This window comes from Diachasma alloeum, unplaced genomic scaffold (assembly GCF_001412515.2).
Source record: "Diachasma alloeum isolate Michigan unplaced genomic scaffold, Dall2.0 Dall_scaffold_00648, whole genome shotgun sequence".
Classification (NCBI taxonomy): Eukaryota; Metazoa; Arthropoda; class Insecta; order Hymenoptera; family Braconidae; genus Diachasma; species Diachasma alloeum.
In genome coordinates, this window is record NW_021680780.1 from 200,720 (window position 1) to 215,713 (window position 14,994).

Consider the following 14,994-nt stretch of genomic DNA (forward strand, 5'->3'; position numbering starts at 1 on the left):
ATTTTTTTACGAACATGTAATGGAAGAAACCGTAGATGAAATTTAAAGTTTTTTCCACTTTGTTTTGTTTTTTTGTTTGGTTTAAGAACCAAAAAAATTATCTTGTAAAAATTGAGCCGAGAAATGCTGCGGAATTTTTTAATAGATCCGGCCAAAACAATAGAATTTTTGAATTCCATTGATATTGATATTTCTATTTCTAGAATTTCCCAGCGAAAGCACTAGGTTTCCTACGAAATTTTTTCGTAAATATAATGAGAGAAGCCGTAGATGGAATTAAAAGTAAAGGCTCTTCAAACTTCAAGAAAACTTAATCCCATATTGAGGATTACACAACAACACAAACTCTTTATTTATGTTTGAAATGTTTCCGCATGAGGAAATGGGAGTAGCGGATGGGGGATTTGAATTACAAATTTATGGAGTGAAACAGGTCGGTGTTGCAAGAGCCCATTGACGTTTTATTGTNTCGAATTCTATTGATATAATTTCTATTTCTAGAATTTCCGAGCGAATTCACTAGGTTTTTCTATAATTTTTTTACGAAGATGTAATGGGAGAAACCGTAGATGAAATTCAACATTTTTTCCACTTTGTTTTGCTTTTTTGTTGAGTTTAAAAATAAAAAAAATTATCTTGTAAAAATTGAACCGCGAAATTTACTATAGAAAAAATCCAAATAATTGAATTTCCCTGTTGTACAGGGAAATTTAATTCTATTGAATTAATTGATAGAAAAATTGATGAAAGGTCGAATTCTATTGATATAATTTCTATTTCTAGAATTTCCGAGCGAATTCACTAGGTTTTTCTATAATTTTTTTACGAAGATGTAATGGTAAAGTTTTTTCCACTTTGATTTGTTTTTTTGTTTGGTTTAAGAACCAAAAAAATTATCTTGTAAAAATTGAACCGCGAAATTTACTATAGAAAAAATCCAAATTATTGAATTTCCCAGTTGTACACGGAAATTTAATTCTATTGAATCAATTGATAAAAAAATTGATGAAAAGTTCGAATTCTATTGATATAATTTCTATTTCTAGAATTTCCGAGCGAATTCACGAGGTTTTTCTATAATTTTTTTTACGAAGATGTAATGGGAGAAACCGTAGATGAAATTTAAAGTTTTTTCCACTTTGTTTTGTTTTTTTGTTTGGTTTAAGAACCAAAAAAATTATCTTGTAAAAATTGAGCCGAGAAATGCTGCGGAATTTTTTAATAGATCCGGCCAAAACAATAGAATTTTTGAATTCCATTGATATTGATATTTCTATTTCTAGAATTTCCCAGCGAAAGCACTAGGTTTCCTACGAAATTTTTTCGTAAATATAATGAGAGAAGCCGTAGATGGAATTAAAAGTAAAGGCTCTTCAAACTTCAAGAAAACTTAATCCCATATTGAGGATTACACAACAACACAAACTCTTTATTTATGTTTGAAATGTTTCCGCATGAGGAAATGGGAGTAGCGGATGGGGGATTTGAATTACAAATTTATGGAGTGAAACAGGTCGGTGTTGCAAGAGCCCATTGACGTTTTATTGTACAAAATTATTGGGGCAGATGGATTTAAATTCATTCTGACGTATGGAGATCGCGTGGGGATCGATTTCTACTGGCAGGTGGACAGGGCGGTCTCTCGGTTATCAGCTGGAAGTAACTTCCGGGGAATTTCAATTTTGAAATGGTGAGGGTTTTTTGGGGTTTCGTTTTGAGGGACTTCAGCAGGAATCAGAATCGCTGTCGTCCTCGCTGGATTCTGGACAGTGGGTGGAGGGGGTTCTTCTCCTGCCGACCAGTCTTGTGGATCTCAGGCGACGTCCGGGTCTTTTCTGGAGGAAAATTGATCATACAGGTGAGCATTTTTTTCTGAATTTGGTTTTTTCCCCGCGAAACGTTTGGGTTTCCAATTAATTGAAACCAGGAAAATTTAACCAAATACATTCTTCAATCTTCATCCAGCAAACGTTGGTACTGAATATTTATGTTTTCCCTGAAAATTCAAGTAAATTAAGGAAATTTCGTCTTCCTACAGCTCAGAAGTTCCGAATTTCACTGAATCTCAAGAAGTCTTTTTTGTCTCGAGCAGCCAATTTTGTCCGATAATTAAGACAGAAACAGTCACTACAATCTTTTAAAAACCACTTTTTATGGCCCGTTAAAACCTGCGGAAGATAGCGAAATTTTTATGGAGAATTTAATAGATCTCACCTTGTTCTACAAAGCAAAAGTCTTTACAAAGTTTTCGCTATCACCTTTACACCCACAGATATTCACTAAAAATTCCCCCTGAAGCGGATTTTAATCTTCCGTTCGACCCACTAGTATAGTACATTTCGATACGAGTGCGTAAAAGAATTTTCATCTATCTAAAATTATTATCAACTTTAGCATTAAATAAATAGGCTGGATCGGTTGGAGTTCGCAAGTGGTATCGTCAACCAAAATCTCTTAAATCAATTGTAATGATTTTCCATGAATTTACTCTGTAATATCTCTCCCAGAAGGACGAAAAATCCGTCTTATAGTTGTAAGCCTCCTGTCTAAAAGTCGAACTGCAATACGCATCCTTCCTACATCTCGACAGCATGCCAATTGAGACAGCATGATCGAGCTTGTCCTTCAACTCAATCTTCAGTTCCTCTGGATTCTGCTCAATTGGATACAATCGTCTCAAATGATCGGCTATCATTTTCGAACTGACCAACGCCCGCCTCTTCTCCAGCTCCTCCACCGCGAACCGCACCATTTCAAGGGTTATTGAGCACGACCCCCTGGAATGTGGACCTAGAAACCCTCGAGTCCCCAAATTTCTTCACGGGATTATCGATAACAAACGGAAACGGGATTACCTGCCATCCTCAGCGACACTGCAGCTCCAACATTTTTTTTTATCTTTAGTGTTTTTAACCTGAGGTATCTCGGGACTTTAGATAAATTTTTGTCATAAAGTGTCAAAAGGTTCGGGGCATATCGGAGCTGTGCGAAGATAGTTGAGAATCGTGACGCTATGAGTCATGGATAAATCGGCGAAGGGGCATTTACCGCGGAATAGGGGGGAATTCGGGGAATATGATCTCCGGAAATTCCACTCGTGGTAAGACTAGACATGTCGCAAAATGGGAAATAAACTGGGAATTTCTTCAGGATATTCAGTTGAAAGAAATTGATAAATTATTTTCTCAAGCATTAATTCTTCATTTTTTTGTCTCTTGAAATACTCACGATCGTCTTACATGATAAACGATATATTTTTGAAGTTCTAAAATGACTCTCATGAGACTCCCATATGATAAAACAATATTAGTCCAAGGTTGGCGCAATGTTGGCGCAAGATTGGCGCAAGGTCGGCACAAGGTTGGCCCAATGTTGGCGCGTGTTTTTTTTGCTATAATTCGAAAACCGATAATGGAATCGAGACCATGTTCGAACTCGATCTGGATAACATGAATGACGAATATTTCTAGCGCAAATTCAATCAATTTGGACAATTATTTTTTTAGTTATCGCGGCAAGACTGAATCGGGCACACACACATACATACGGATGCTCTAAAAACATCATATTCTGATTCGGGAACCCAGAATTAGTCATTTTAATACGAAAAACTAGAAAATTTAATTTTGAGCAATCCAATGGTTCCGTTCGGAAGCAAAAATGCACGAACAACGTTGGAATGGCTTTTTTAAGTGACTCTGAAAAATCCCACATACACATGCGGCCGATACAGACCCCACGCACTGTCTGCAGGCCCGTGTGTGGCACGTGGGTGAGGCCTCAAGATACCAAGCAGCGCGACAAATCGCAGACTGCCGTCTAAAGTGTACTGGAGGAGGCAATGGGATACACCAGTCTCAGCGGCGCCTTCTTCCTCAGTTTTTATCCGCTCGCTGCGTAGTCTGTAACAGAACGGGCTCACTCCACTCATTCCTCAACAGTTGTATTGTGAAAGTTCAAGTGAATGTGAACGTAAATACTCTTCGTTTATGGGATTTTCTTCCATTTGTTGATTAGATTCGATGTAAACTGGGAAAATATTGCGGATTTTTCAGTCATCAGGTAAACGATTAAATTGCATTCACTGTTGCTTAATTCATTCGACCTTTTTGTTTGTTTGGGGGTAAAAGCGCATGGGTAATTAGAGAGACAAAGGAATTGTCCAGACGATTATTCAGAAATCGTGACTCAAGCGTTCGCGCGCGCCGCCAAGTACATCTAATACGTGATTTCAAATGTCGATGGCAATTCCACTTGTGTACATATTATTATAGGCTGTGACTCATGCTTCTGAAGCTTCTCGTTTACTCGAAATTGATACGTTAATCCGGGAATTATTACGTCGGGCGATCTTGAATTGAATGTTTTGTCGTAATTATCACTTATGATAGCGCGATTTTATTGTTGGCACGCGGCTTCCGGGGTTTCTTTCGGATTACCGATGAAATGCGTGACGCGGAGGAAATTGTTTTTTCTTTAAACGCGAAACAGCCTCGAGTTGTATGAAAACAGGGGATTGAGCAAGTGGGGAAAGTCTGAGGGACGTGTTGGCACATATGGGTATTGGGGAAAACAATTCTAAAGTGCTGGGGAAAAATTGAAATTTTATGGACGGTTGCGGAGGTATTTTCAAGAGAGCGACATTGAATCCGATTTAAGGGCGAGAAAAAACGTGAAATTCCAATCTCTTGAGAACAGGAAGATGAGAATTCCTCAACTCATTTCAAATTTTTAATGGAAATATGAATATTTAGTTGCAAATTTTGCTGAATGAACACTTAAGAATATATTTACTCAAATTTTTCGGATTGCTGTTCATTTTCATGAAACAACTGAATTAAAATGTTTTTTTTATGAAATCGGTAATTTTTAATGACGAAATTCCTTGAAATTTCATGGACAGGTGACTAGTGATTCTCAGGAGAGTGACATTGGTTTCAATTTAGGGGAAAAATAATGATTTTTTTTTTAAATTTAGTATAAATCTAATGAAATTCCAAACTTTTGAGTCACTGGAGGACAAAAATTCCTGAACTCACTTGAATTGTCAATGAAAACATGAATATTCAGTAAAAAATATTGCTGAATCGAGAATATATTTCCTCAAATTATTCGAATTTCTATTAACTTCCATGGAATAATCAATTTTTTTATAAATCGTGAATTCTCAATGACGAAATTCCTCGAAATTTCCGTGTAACTGTAACGTAATAAAATTTCACGTAAAAATTTTCACCGGTGAATTGGTTTTCGATGAATGACAGGCGACTTTCAGTCTGGAATAGGAGTTTCTTCTTAAGGGTATTTTTGGAGTTCCCCGCTGAGTTCCTGAACAGTCGAGTTTTTTATTTTTACTCTTAATGGACTTGTCGGGGCTGAGAATTGATTCGTAATTGGGACGGTATTTTTAGAGGCTTCTAGAGGAGAAAGAATGTGTCATGAGGGTTTTTTATCTCTGGTTTTAGTCAATCCGTTGAGAATAATTGAGGAAGTGGTACGTCGGGATGATGCATCTGGGTATTTAGAGAATTATCGCGGCGATGGTTCTGAGATGATCGAGAGACCTCTCGCGGGGTCATTTCACTGGGTACGAGGATGGTTTCGATTGTATCTTCTCTGGAAATGAATAATGCATAAGATTCGGTGATTTCTAGAGGAATCTGATAGTCTCGTGGAATTTTCTCGTAGAATTTTCGATGGACATTTCCATTCCTGTGCAATAAAAAATAATCGTGGATTCTCAATAGAAGTTTTCATCGGTTTCCACGAATTTCTCTTTAGTAATACTACACACGGAGAGAAATATTCAGTGAAAATTACGGAACTCACAATTCGTTCACCGATTACGAAATCAATTCAGAAAATTTAAGTGACGGTATTGCAATGTTTCACAGGAGATCAGGTAAAAATTACGGAACGCTAAAATTCCATGACAGTTCCGTAAAATTTCCTACAACCTTTTGCTCCGAAATTACGGAAAAGACACGTCATTTTTATTGGATAAGAACACATTAGTTCCAATCCACTTGAATAATAACATGATAAATCATATAAAATCTCTGAAATTGACAGGCGCGGGGTGCATCTTCGATCTCGTTGTTCAGATAGTCAATGTCTTTTCAGAAAAAAAATGCAGAAAAGTGAATTCCACGTGAGCCTGACACCGGCCGAACTGGGCCGCTGCAAGACCCCGTCAGCAATGTCCAATAACCACTCTCACATTCCAGTAGCAAAGTCCTTTGGTTCACCCAACAAGTCCGCCCTTCATTCCATGGTAAAACGCGGAAATTCGACAAATGCATTTAGCGATAAGAGTGGAGCGAGCTCAGCGGGCAAAGCACCGTCGGTTGCTGCTTACAAGGCGTCCTTTGAGCGGTTGGATGCCGCTGCCGCTCTGAGCAACTCTCAGAAGCGCATCCTCAACGACAATCACAGCTCAGTCTCCAGTAATTCGTTGAAAATGCTGGAGACACTCAAGAGACCGGCCCATGTCCTTAATAGTTCAAGGTTCAATGGGAGCAACAGTAATGTCAATAATAACAATGGGGTTGCGTTGGGTGAGGTGAATTGGAAATTTAAGTTCGAGGACTCGGAGAAGAAGAGGAAAATGCTGATTCAAAAATCTGACGCTGGTAATTCAGTGATTTAGCCGAGTTTACCCCGCAAATGCTCAAAATGTTAAGAATAGTCCAGGGCCTCCAATTTTTGAGCAATTTTTGAACAATTACGAATTAGTTTTTTGAAATTCAACGCCTACGCAGCTAATTTCGTTATTATTTTAATAAAAAATTGCACAATTCATGTGAAATAGTCCGAAAAGTATCTCTGAAAGAATCGAGAATATATTTTTAGTATTTTAAGGATAATTTTTCTCCCTATTTTACATGAATGACGCAAATTTTCATTTTTTCTGCACTTGCATTAATTTTGTTGCACTAATCATTCGTTTTTAGACATATAATCGATCTTCAATGCATGAGAAATCTCACTCCAATATCCCACGATTTTTAAACCTCATAGTAGTCTCCCCTTAGCAGAAATCCAACGGAATTTTCTATCGAATTCACCAGATTTTCCTTCGAAATGTTTTGCGTGAACATAATTAAAAAAACCTTCCCCCTAATGAGATTAATTTCCCCAGTAACGAAGGAGAACACCGATCTTGATAAGAAATACCGTCAACTCCTTCGCGACAACAGCGTCCTTCAGACTCAACTGCGCACCAAAGACGAAGAACTCCATAAACTGCGATCAGGTAAATGCATAACTAATTAATCAATCACTCAAGCGATTGAATATTTCATGGTAACACCGTGATATCCTCAGTGTCGGAGAGACTCTGCAAGGAGTACGAGCAGCAAAAGCGTCAGTATGACGTGGAGACGGGGGCCCTCCACAAAGCGATGCAGCAGGCGTCACAAGTAGGCACAAATAATCAGATTACCATAAAACCGTGAGCTATATTCGTACGAATTAATCGAGCATTGCCTTAAATAACAGTGGTACAAGCAAAATCGCCAGCTCAAGAGGCAGTCCCTGGTGCTCACCCAGAGAATCCTTGAGTCACGGCCCGATGCACTCGCCGATGATTTGTGCCTGTCTGATGAGATCGATGCTAATGAGATTGACGATGCCGAAGAGCTGCGGCAGACTATCACCGGTTAGTGTCCCACCGACATCCGTCAGTCACTTAATCCACGGATTTTGTTATTCAAATGTCTTCGTAAAGTTGGATGAGTCAATTTTCCGGGAATTTCAGGTTTATTGTTCGGGGAAAATAATGAAAAATAACAATCGGTTGGGCGAATCGATACAATACTTAATTTGATTTTGTGAATTCGATTTTGTGAGTTTTTGCGAAATGTTATTTAATTTTTATTGAAATTCTAGCAATTTTTTCAGTACTTTTTATCAGTAACTTTTCGTAACTGGCTCTCCCCCTGGGCCTTGCTCTGGACTTTGGATTTCCAATTCAATTAATTAATTAACAAAATCTCCCGTCAAAGTTTCTCAATAATTTTCCGTTCTACTGAATGGAAAATTGTTATTCCCATCAGTACTCCCAAGAAAAAAAAGTTAATGAACAAAAATTAATGAAAAAAAGATGAAAAAATTTGTTTGCTTGAATCGCGTCAAATATTCGTTTTTTGACTGTTTCATTTTTCCCACTCTCCCCTACAATGACTGCCGAATAATGCAATAAAATCTTCAACAGAATGAGTTCCCCAACAATGTTCGAAACCTTCGCTAAATGCATTATACTGTTTCATCCCCCAAAGCCCTCCCCCTAATCCTGGAAAATGTTTTCAGAGCTGAGTGCTGAAGTAGCTCGCCTGCAAACAGAATTGAATTCCGCGAGACTCCAAGAGTTCGAGGCCCAAGAGCAAGCAGCTTTATCCAACGCTCGACTCGAGGAAGAAAGAGAAATGAGGGATAAGAGTGAAGAGGTGATAAAACAACTGACTATTCACAAAGAGAACATGGAGAGGGTCTCGAGAATGGTGGCTGATGAAGTGCAGGCTTTGAAAGCTCAGTGCGACCGAGAGAGAGAGCACGCCAAGATGATTAAAATTGAGGCTGACAGAGTGCAGAAGGAGAGAAATGTTTTGGCACATCAGAGTGCACTGCTGATGGCAGAAGTCAGTGATGACTCCAATGGTCGTTTACTAGCTGTACTCCAGGAGGTGGAGACACTGAAGAGAGACCTCGAGGAGGAGAAACAGGCGCACTTGGAGCAGATGCAACTGCTGCAGGATAAACTCGAGGAGAAGGAGTCGAATGTGGAGTTTGAGATTGTCGAGGAGAAGCTCAAGCTCTCGGAAGTCGAGATGAATATGGTGCTGGAGAGGGCTGAGAGGGCTGAGAGGGAGGTGGAGAGGCTCGAGGGTGTGGTGGCTAAATTGGAGGAGATGCTCGGTGAGATGCAGAGCAAGAGTGCACCACCACCACCTCCAGCACCACCGCTTCCTCCACCACCGCCTCCGTTGCCTCCTGCTCATAATGCTTCGAGGGCTACGGTGAAGCTGCTGACGAGGGAAAGGGCCGAGGGAGGCAGCAATCGAAATTCGGCGATTTGCGATATGGAGAGCCTCTTGGGAATTGCTAAGAAACCTGCTGCTGTACCACAACAACCTGGTAATTATTCTCATGGTATTTGGGAATTGAGGAATTTTTAGAACAGTGAAATTACATTCGATTTAATTAATTTAATGTAATTAACAAACTGTGAGGAATTTATGGGATCTGTGATTTTTTCATTACGAGATTCTCGGAAATTTCAGTAGAATTTCTTGGCTAAAATTTTCCGAGTTTTTTTTGTTTAATTTTGTCGATGAAAAGAAAAGATAAGTGGAATGAAAAAACTTGGATAATTTGAGTCGAGGAAATTGTATAGAAAAATCGAATTCTGCTGACCAAAAGTTACCATTCTTCATTTTAAAAATCATGTTTTTGAAATCGTAGCAATGTTTAAGAAAAGATATTTTTTTACAAAATGTAATTTGAATCGCCTTTTGATGATTCAAAATCCCCAAAAGTTCAATGTGCTCCAGCCAAAACTGCAAGAACTCCCTGAATATCCTCAACACCTAAAAAATTGACCATCGATTTAATTAATTTAACGTAATTAACAAACTGTGAGGAATTTATGGGATCTGTGATTTTTTCATTATGAGATTCTCGGAAATTTCAGTAGAATTTCTTGGCTAAAATTTTCCGAGTTTTTCTTGTTTGATTTTGTCGATGAAAAGAAAAGATAAATGGAATGAAAAAACTTGGATAATTTGAGTCGAGGAAATTGTATAGAAAAATCGAATTCTGCTGACCAAAAGTTACCATTCTTCATTTTAAAAATCATGTTTTTGAAATCGTAGCAATGTTTAAGAAAAGATATTTTTTTACAAAATGTAATTTGAATCGCCTTTTGATGATTCAAAATCCCCAAAAGTTCAATGTGCTCCAGCCAAAACTGCAAGAACTCCCTGAATATCCTCAACACCTAAAAAATTGACCATCGATTTAATTAATTTAACGTAATTAACAAACTGTGAGGAATTTATGGGATCTGTGATTTTTTCATTACGAGATTCTCGGAAATTTCAGTAGAATTTCTTGGCTAAAATTTTCCGAGTTTTTTTTGTTTAATTTTGTCGATGAAAAGAAAAGATAAGTGGAACGAAAAAACTTGGATAATTTGAGTCGAGAAAATTGTATAGAAAAGTCGAATTCTGCTGACCAAAAGTTACCATTCTTCATTTTAAAAATCATGTTTTTAAAATCCTAGCAATGTTTAAGAAAAGATAGTTTTTTACAAAATGTAATTTGAATCGCCTTTTGATGATTCAAAATCCCCAAAAGTTCAATGTGCTCCAGCCAAAACTGCAAGAACTCCCTGAATATCCTCAACACCTAAAAAATTGACCATCGATTTAATTAATTTAACGTAATTAACAAACTGTGAGGAATTTATGGGATCTGTGATTTTTTCATTATGAGATTCTCGGAAATTTCAGTAGAATTTCTTGGCTAAAATTTTCCGAGTTTTTCTTGTTTGATTTTGTCGATGAAAAGAAAAGATAAATGGAATGAAAAAACTTGGATAATTTGAGTCGAGGAAATTGTATAGAAAAATCGAATTCTGCTGACCAAAAGTTACCATTCTTCATTTTTAAAATCATGTTTTTGAAATCGTAGCAATGTTTAAGAAAAGATATTTTTTTACAAAATGTAATTTGAATCGCCTTTTGATGATTCAAAATCCCCAAAAGTTCAATGTGCTCCAGCCAAAACTGCAAGAACTCCCTGAATATCCTCAACGCCTAAAAAATTGACCATCGATTTAATTAATTTAACGTAATTAACAAACTGTGAGGAATTTATGGGATCTGTGATTTTTTCATTATGAGATTCTCGGAAATTTCAGTAGAATTTCTTGGCTAAAATTTTCCGAGTTTTTCTTGTTTGATTTTGTCGATGAAAAGAAAAGATAAATGGAATGAAAAAACTTGGATAATTTGAGTCGAGGAAATTGTATAGAAAAATCGAATTCTGCTGACCAAAAGTTACCATTCTTCATTTTTAAAATCATGTTTTTGAAATCGTAGCAATGTTTAAGAAAAGATATTTTTTTACAAAATGTAATTTGAATCGCCTTTTGATGATTCAAAATCCCCAAAAGTTCAATGTGCTCCAGCCAAAACTGCAAGAACTCCCTGAATATCCTCAACGCCTAAAAAATTGACCACTAAATCATCTCATTCCAGCCATAGACGACATAATAAATCAGATAAAAGGAGGGAAATTCACGCTCAAACAAACAGACGTAAGTATCCACATTTTTCTCGTAAATTCATAAAAATTTCGTTTATTTCAAGTCCATTAATAACCCTGCAGAAACAACGGGACGAGGAGAGACGACGAAAACGTGAGATGGAGAGTGCCCCAGCAGCTGTGTCCGAGATGCTGAACATCCTGGGTACAATGAGACGACGAGCAAAGCCAGTCAGACAGTCTCTCACCTATCCCGATGTTTCCACATGATTTTCACCCACAATTGCCTCACTACTATCATGAAAAGTTAATTTCACAAGTATTACAAAATGCTAAAAAATATCTATATATACTTATACATATGTACAAAAGAACGAAAAATAAGCATTCGTTTTGTTTTCAGCGTCGAAAATGTATCGGTAAATATTTTTGATTAAATGATTCTTTTTCAGTTTTTTTAAAATTCTTCAATGGGCCAATTCTTTCTTTATTTTCTCGATGATTGAGGGCAATTTAGTGGCTTCAAAGAGCATGACTCGCCTGTGGGGCACCATCTCCTCGTCGTCGTCTGCCCAGGCACTCGTGTCAGAGTCTTTATCAACGGAAAATTCAAAACTACACATTGCGTCCTCAGCGAATATCTCCTCCTCTGGATTACTCCAGATTAATTCAGGCTCCTCCACTCCCCTCTTCTTCTTCTTTCCAGGGGTATTCTTTGGCTTGTAGAGCTTTGAGATTAAAACGTAGTACTGAAAGTCGTAGGGCATTTTCTTATTGACAGCTCGTTTCATGTCGGCTATCAAGTTCTCGAGTAGGGGGACTGCTATGTCTGCGGGAATGTTGACGAATCTCTCGTTTATTATGAGACCGAGGGCCGCTGAGTCATTCTCCAGGATGCTCTTTATCAGGGCATTTGTGGTGTCCGAGGCGTAGTCGCTTGAGTAATCAGCCAGAACTTTTCGAAGTTGTTTTATGCAGTCTTGGTTCTGCACGAAAGAGATTTTTTTTATTATCTTTTTCATAATTCGTTATCATTTTGCGAGGGGATTGGGGAGTTTTTTGAGCAGACATTGTTTTATTCTTGGATATTATTTGAAGATGAGAAGAAGAGCTGCAAGAGAATTATAGTAGAATTTTCGTTATCAGGGCTCAAGGTCAATTTCAAGTTGAAAAATTATTATATTGGGTTGACAGAATCTTCTCTTCACTTGATTGATGACGAATTTATGGGGCAGGGTCAGTGTTAGTTATAGCCAGGGTTAATTTAAAATTTAAGGATGTTCAGCTGTTTTCAGCAAATCTTATTTTTTCATAACTTCATCTCTCAGTTGAAAAAAAATTTTTTTTTTAATACTTGCGATTTTGGATAAACATCCTTGAGAAAGTAATACTGAGTGGATTATTCAGGCCAACAATATTAGATGTCGACAATATTAAAAAGGATTACCTACTGATATTCTTCAAAGTTTAACTATATTTATCGAAATTTAATATATTATAAAATTTGATAACTAAATTTTCCGATTAATGGTGAATAAAATATCTGATGATACTGAACTAAATTTTCGATTATCCAAATAATCCTCAATCTTCGGTTAATATTTCAAAATTTGAATGTACAAATTGATGGTGAATTTAATATTAAAATTTTTTCAAGATTTATGTTAAAATTGACAACATCATAATTTAACGGTAATTATAATTGATGAATATGGCTATCGCCGGGATTATTTACGTTCCCCAAAAATAAATAGTATTCACTTGCCCTCATCTCCCCTAATTCCTTTGCATCCGTGAACTCAACATATTTTTAAATGGTGTTTATATTTACCTGTCCCTGAGAGATATTGATAATCGTCGTAATTCCAAAGACATCATTAATGTCATTCTCCTCGTCATCCTCATCCTCCGCATCGTCGTCCCCGCCCTGCTTCACCACAGAGCCCACATAGTTGCGTTCGATGATGAAATTAGCGAGCTCCGAGGTCTCCACCTTGGCCTTGAGAAACAGCTGCTGAAGGAGCAGTTTGATCCCGTTGAAATCCGGATCCTCGGGAATCCGGCCCACAAAGTCCACCATGATCTGGGTCCCCTGGACATACCCATCAGACTCGTTATTTCGTTACTCGATTCAGCAGGGAGGGGACCGCGTGGAGCGGACACTTTGAGGTTAGGAATAATCCGGAGGCGAAGGACAGGGGTTTCAGGAATTGCTGGGGAATCCTACCTGCTCGTCGTTGGTGTCCATCTCGTTGTCGTCACTGCTGTCATTACTGCTGGTCATCTCCTCATTTTCTTTCGACTCCTCATCGATCTCACGTTTCTTAGCCGGCGCTGACATTGTCACGAGCACACTTTCACGTCTGATCACGTCCGCCGTATCTACTGAATACTGGGTGAGTCAACAGCAGTAACTGTCATTCGAAACAGAAATTTCCATTATTAAAAAGAAATTGGGAATGGGGAAGCACTTGAACGTAAATTCGGATTTATTAAGAGATAATTTCTCTCGATGGGAGAAATGAGATTGAAAATCAATTTGGATTTTCTTGAGGGATTTAAGGTGAACTTATGATTTCCGGGGAGAAAATGCGCGCGCGCTGGTTTGATTGTGGGAGAACGAGGGTAAAAATCCTGATACACTGCTAGAAATTTTCCGAAATTTCATGGAAAATGTGGCTGTAGTTTTTATGAGAGTGACATTGAATCCGATTTAGGGGAAAATGGGTATGAGATTTTACATTTTGTGAATGTTTTTATTTGAAAAATCAAGGATTTTACTGATTTTCTGATCATTCGAACAGAAAATTAATGGAATATTTGATTTTTCAATGATAATATTTCCTGAAATTTCGGTGAAAATCAAACATGATAAAAATTTTTTTTTAATTAAAAATTGAAATTAAAAATCAATTTAATTAATTTTTATCTAATTTTTAATTTTAATTCAAAATTAAAAGTTAAAAATTTTTGGGTTTTGCCACGGAAAATTCACACGAAAATTTTCAACAGCGTAACGGGAAAAAGCATTGCAAGTGTATATTTTTACAGACTTAACTGTCACTAAAACAAAAATTTTACTATTAAAAAAATTAAGAATGGAAAACGCCGGAACATCAAATGATGTTCATAAAAAAAATTTCCTCTCATATAAATAACAAAAAAAAAAATCCGAGTTTTCCGGAAGTATTGAAGAAGAATGAGTGAGTTCCGCAGAGAAAATGCGCGTGCGCCAGTTTGATTGCGGGGGAGCGAGTAAAAAATCCTGATAACATGACAAATCAGTACAAAATACTACTTCCGGCGTGTAACCGCAAGTCTTCTGTAAGTACCGAATAGCAATTACAATAGAAGGGCTGAAAAACTAAAAAAATCGATCACATGAAATTATACAGAGAGGTTTTCCGTTCTTAATTTCTTGGTAATGAAAATTTTTGTTTTGACTGACAGTCACTTCTGTAAAAATATACATCAGCAATGGTTTTCCCGTTATGCTGTTGAAAATTTTCGCCGGGTTTTCCGTGGCAAATCTCGGAAATTTTTATCACGTTTAGTTTTCACCGAAATGTCAGGTAGACGGCAGAAATAACTGCGCGTCTGATCACGTCTACCGTATCTACTGAGTGGGTCCCAAAAATTTTCATTATTAAAACCTACTAAATAATGAAAACCACCGGACCATAAAATTACATCTATAAAAAACATTATTTCCCCCCCCCCCCCCCC

At 37.4% G+C, this 14,994-nt stretch overlaps 3 protein-coding genes across 4 annotated transcripts; 1 reads left to right on the forward strand and 2 right to left on the reverse strand.

Moving 5' to 3' along the window:
- Window positions 1–1,300: 1,300 nt before the first annotated feature.
- LOC107043955 (shootin-1) lies at window positions 1,301–11,734 on the forward strand. 2 transcript variants are annotated; one of them, XM_015265681.2, is made up of 8 exons: window positions 1,301–1,858; window positions 6,124–6,632; window positions 7,142–7,255; window positions 7,327–7,421; window positions 7,501–7,660; window positions 8,311–9,135; window positions 11,262–11,320; window positions 11,392–11,734. In XM_015265681.2, exons 2-8 carry the CDS (start codon window positions 6,131–6,133, stop codon window positions 11,536–11,538), a joined length of 1,902 nt encoding a protein of 633 aa, XP_015121167.1. In that variant the 5' UTR covers window positions 1,301–1,858; window positions 6,124–6,130; the 3' UTR covers window positions 11,539–11,734. The 2 variants fall into 2 exon arrangements, with proteins under 2 accessions (XP_015121167.1, XP_015121166.1); XM_015265680.2 differs by lacking the exon at window positions 1,301–1,858 and adding an exon at window positions 3,860–4,062.
- On the reverse strand, window positions 1,468–2,913 carry LOC107043959. The gene is made up of 3 exons (XM_015265683.2): window positions 2,856–2,913; window positions 2,489–2,790; window positions 1,468–1,835 (listed from the first exon to the last, which is right to left on the reverse strand). Exons 1-3 carry the CDS (start codon window positions 2,860–2,862, stop codon window positions 1,725–1,727), a joined length of 420 nt encoding a protein of 139 aa, XP_015121169.1. The 5' UTR covers window positions 2,863–2,913; the 3' UTR covers window positions 1,468–1,724.
- On the reverse strand, window positions 11,334–13,833 carry LOC107043958 (protein BCCIP homolog). The gene is made up of 3 exons (XM_015265682.2): window positions 13,496–13,833; window positions 13,100–13,360; window positions 11,334–12,254 (listed from the first exon to the last, which is right to left on the reverse strand). The coding sequence occupies exons 1-3, from the start codon at window positions 13,607–13,609 to the stop codon at window positions 11,736–11,738; spliced, it is 894 nt and encodes a 297-aa protein (XP_015121168.1). The 5' UTR covers window positions 13,610–13,833; the 3' UTR covers window positions 11,334–11,735.
- Window positions 13,834–14,994: the final 1,161 nt, after the last annotated feature.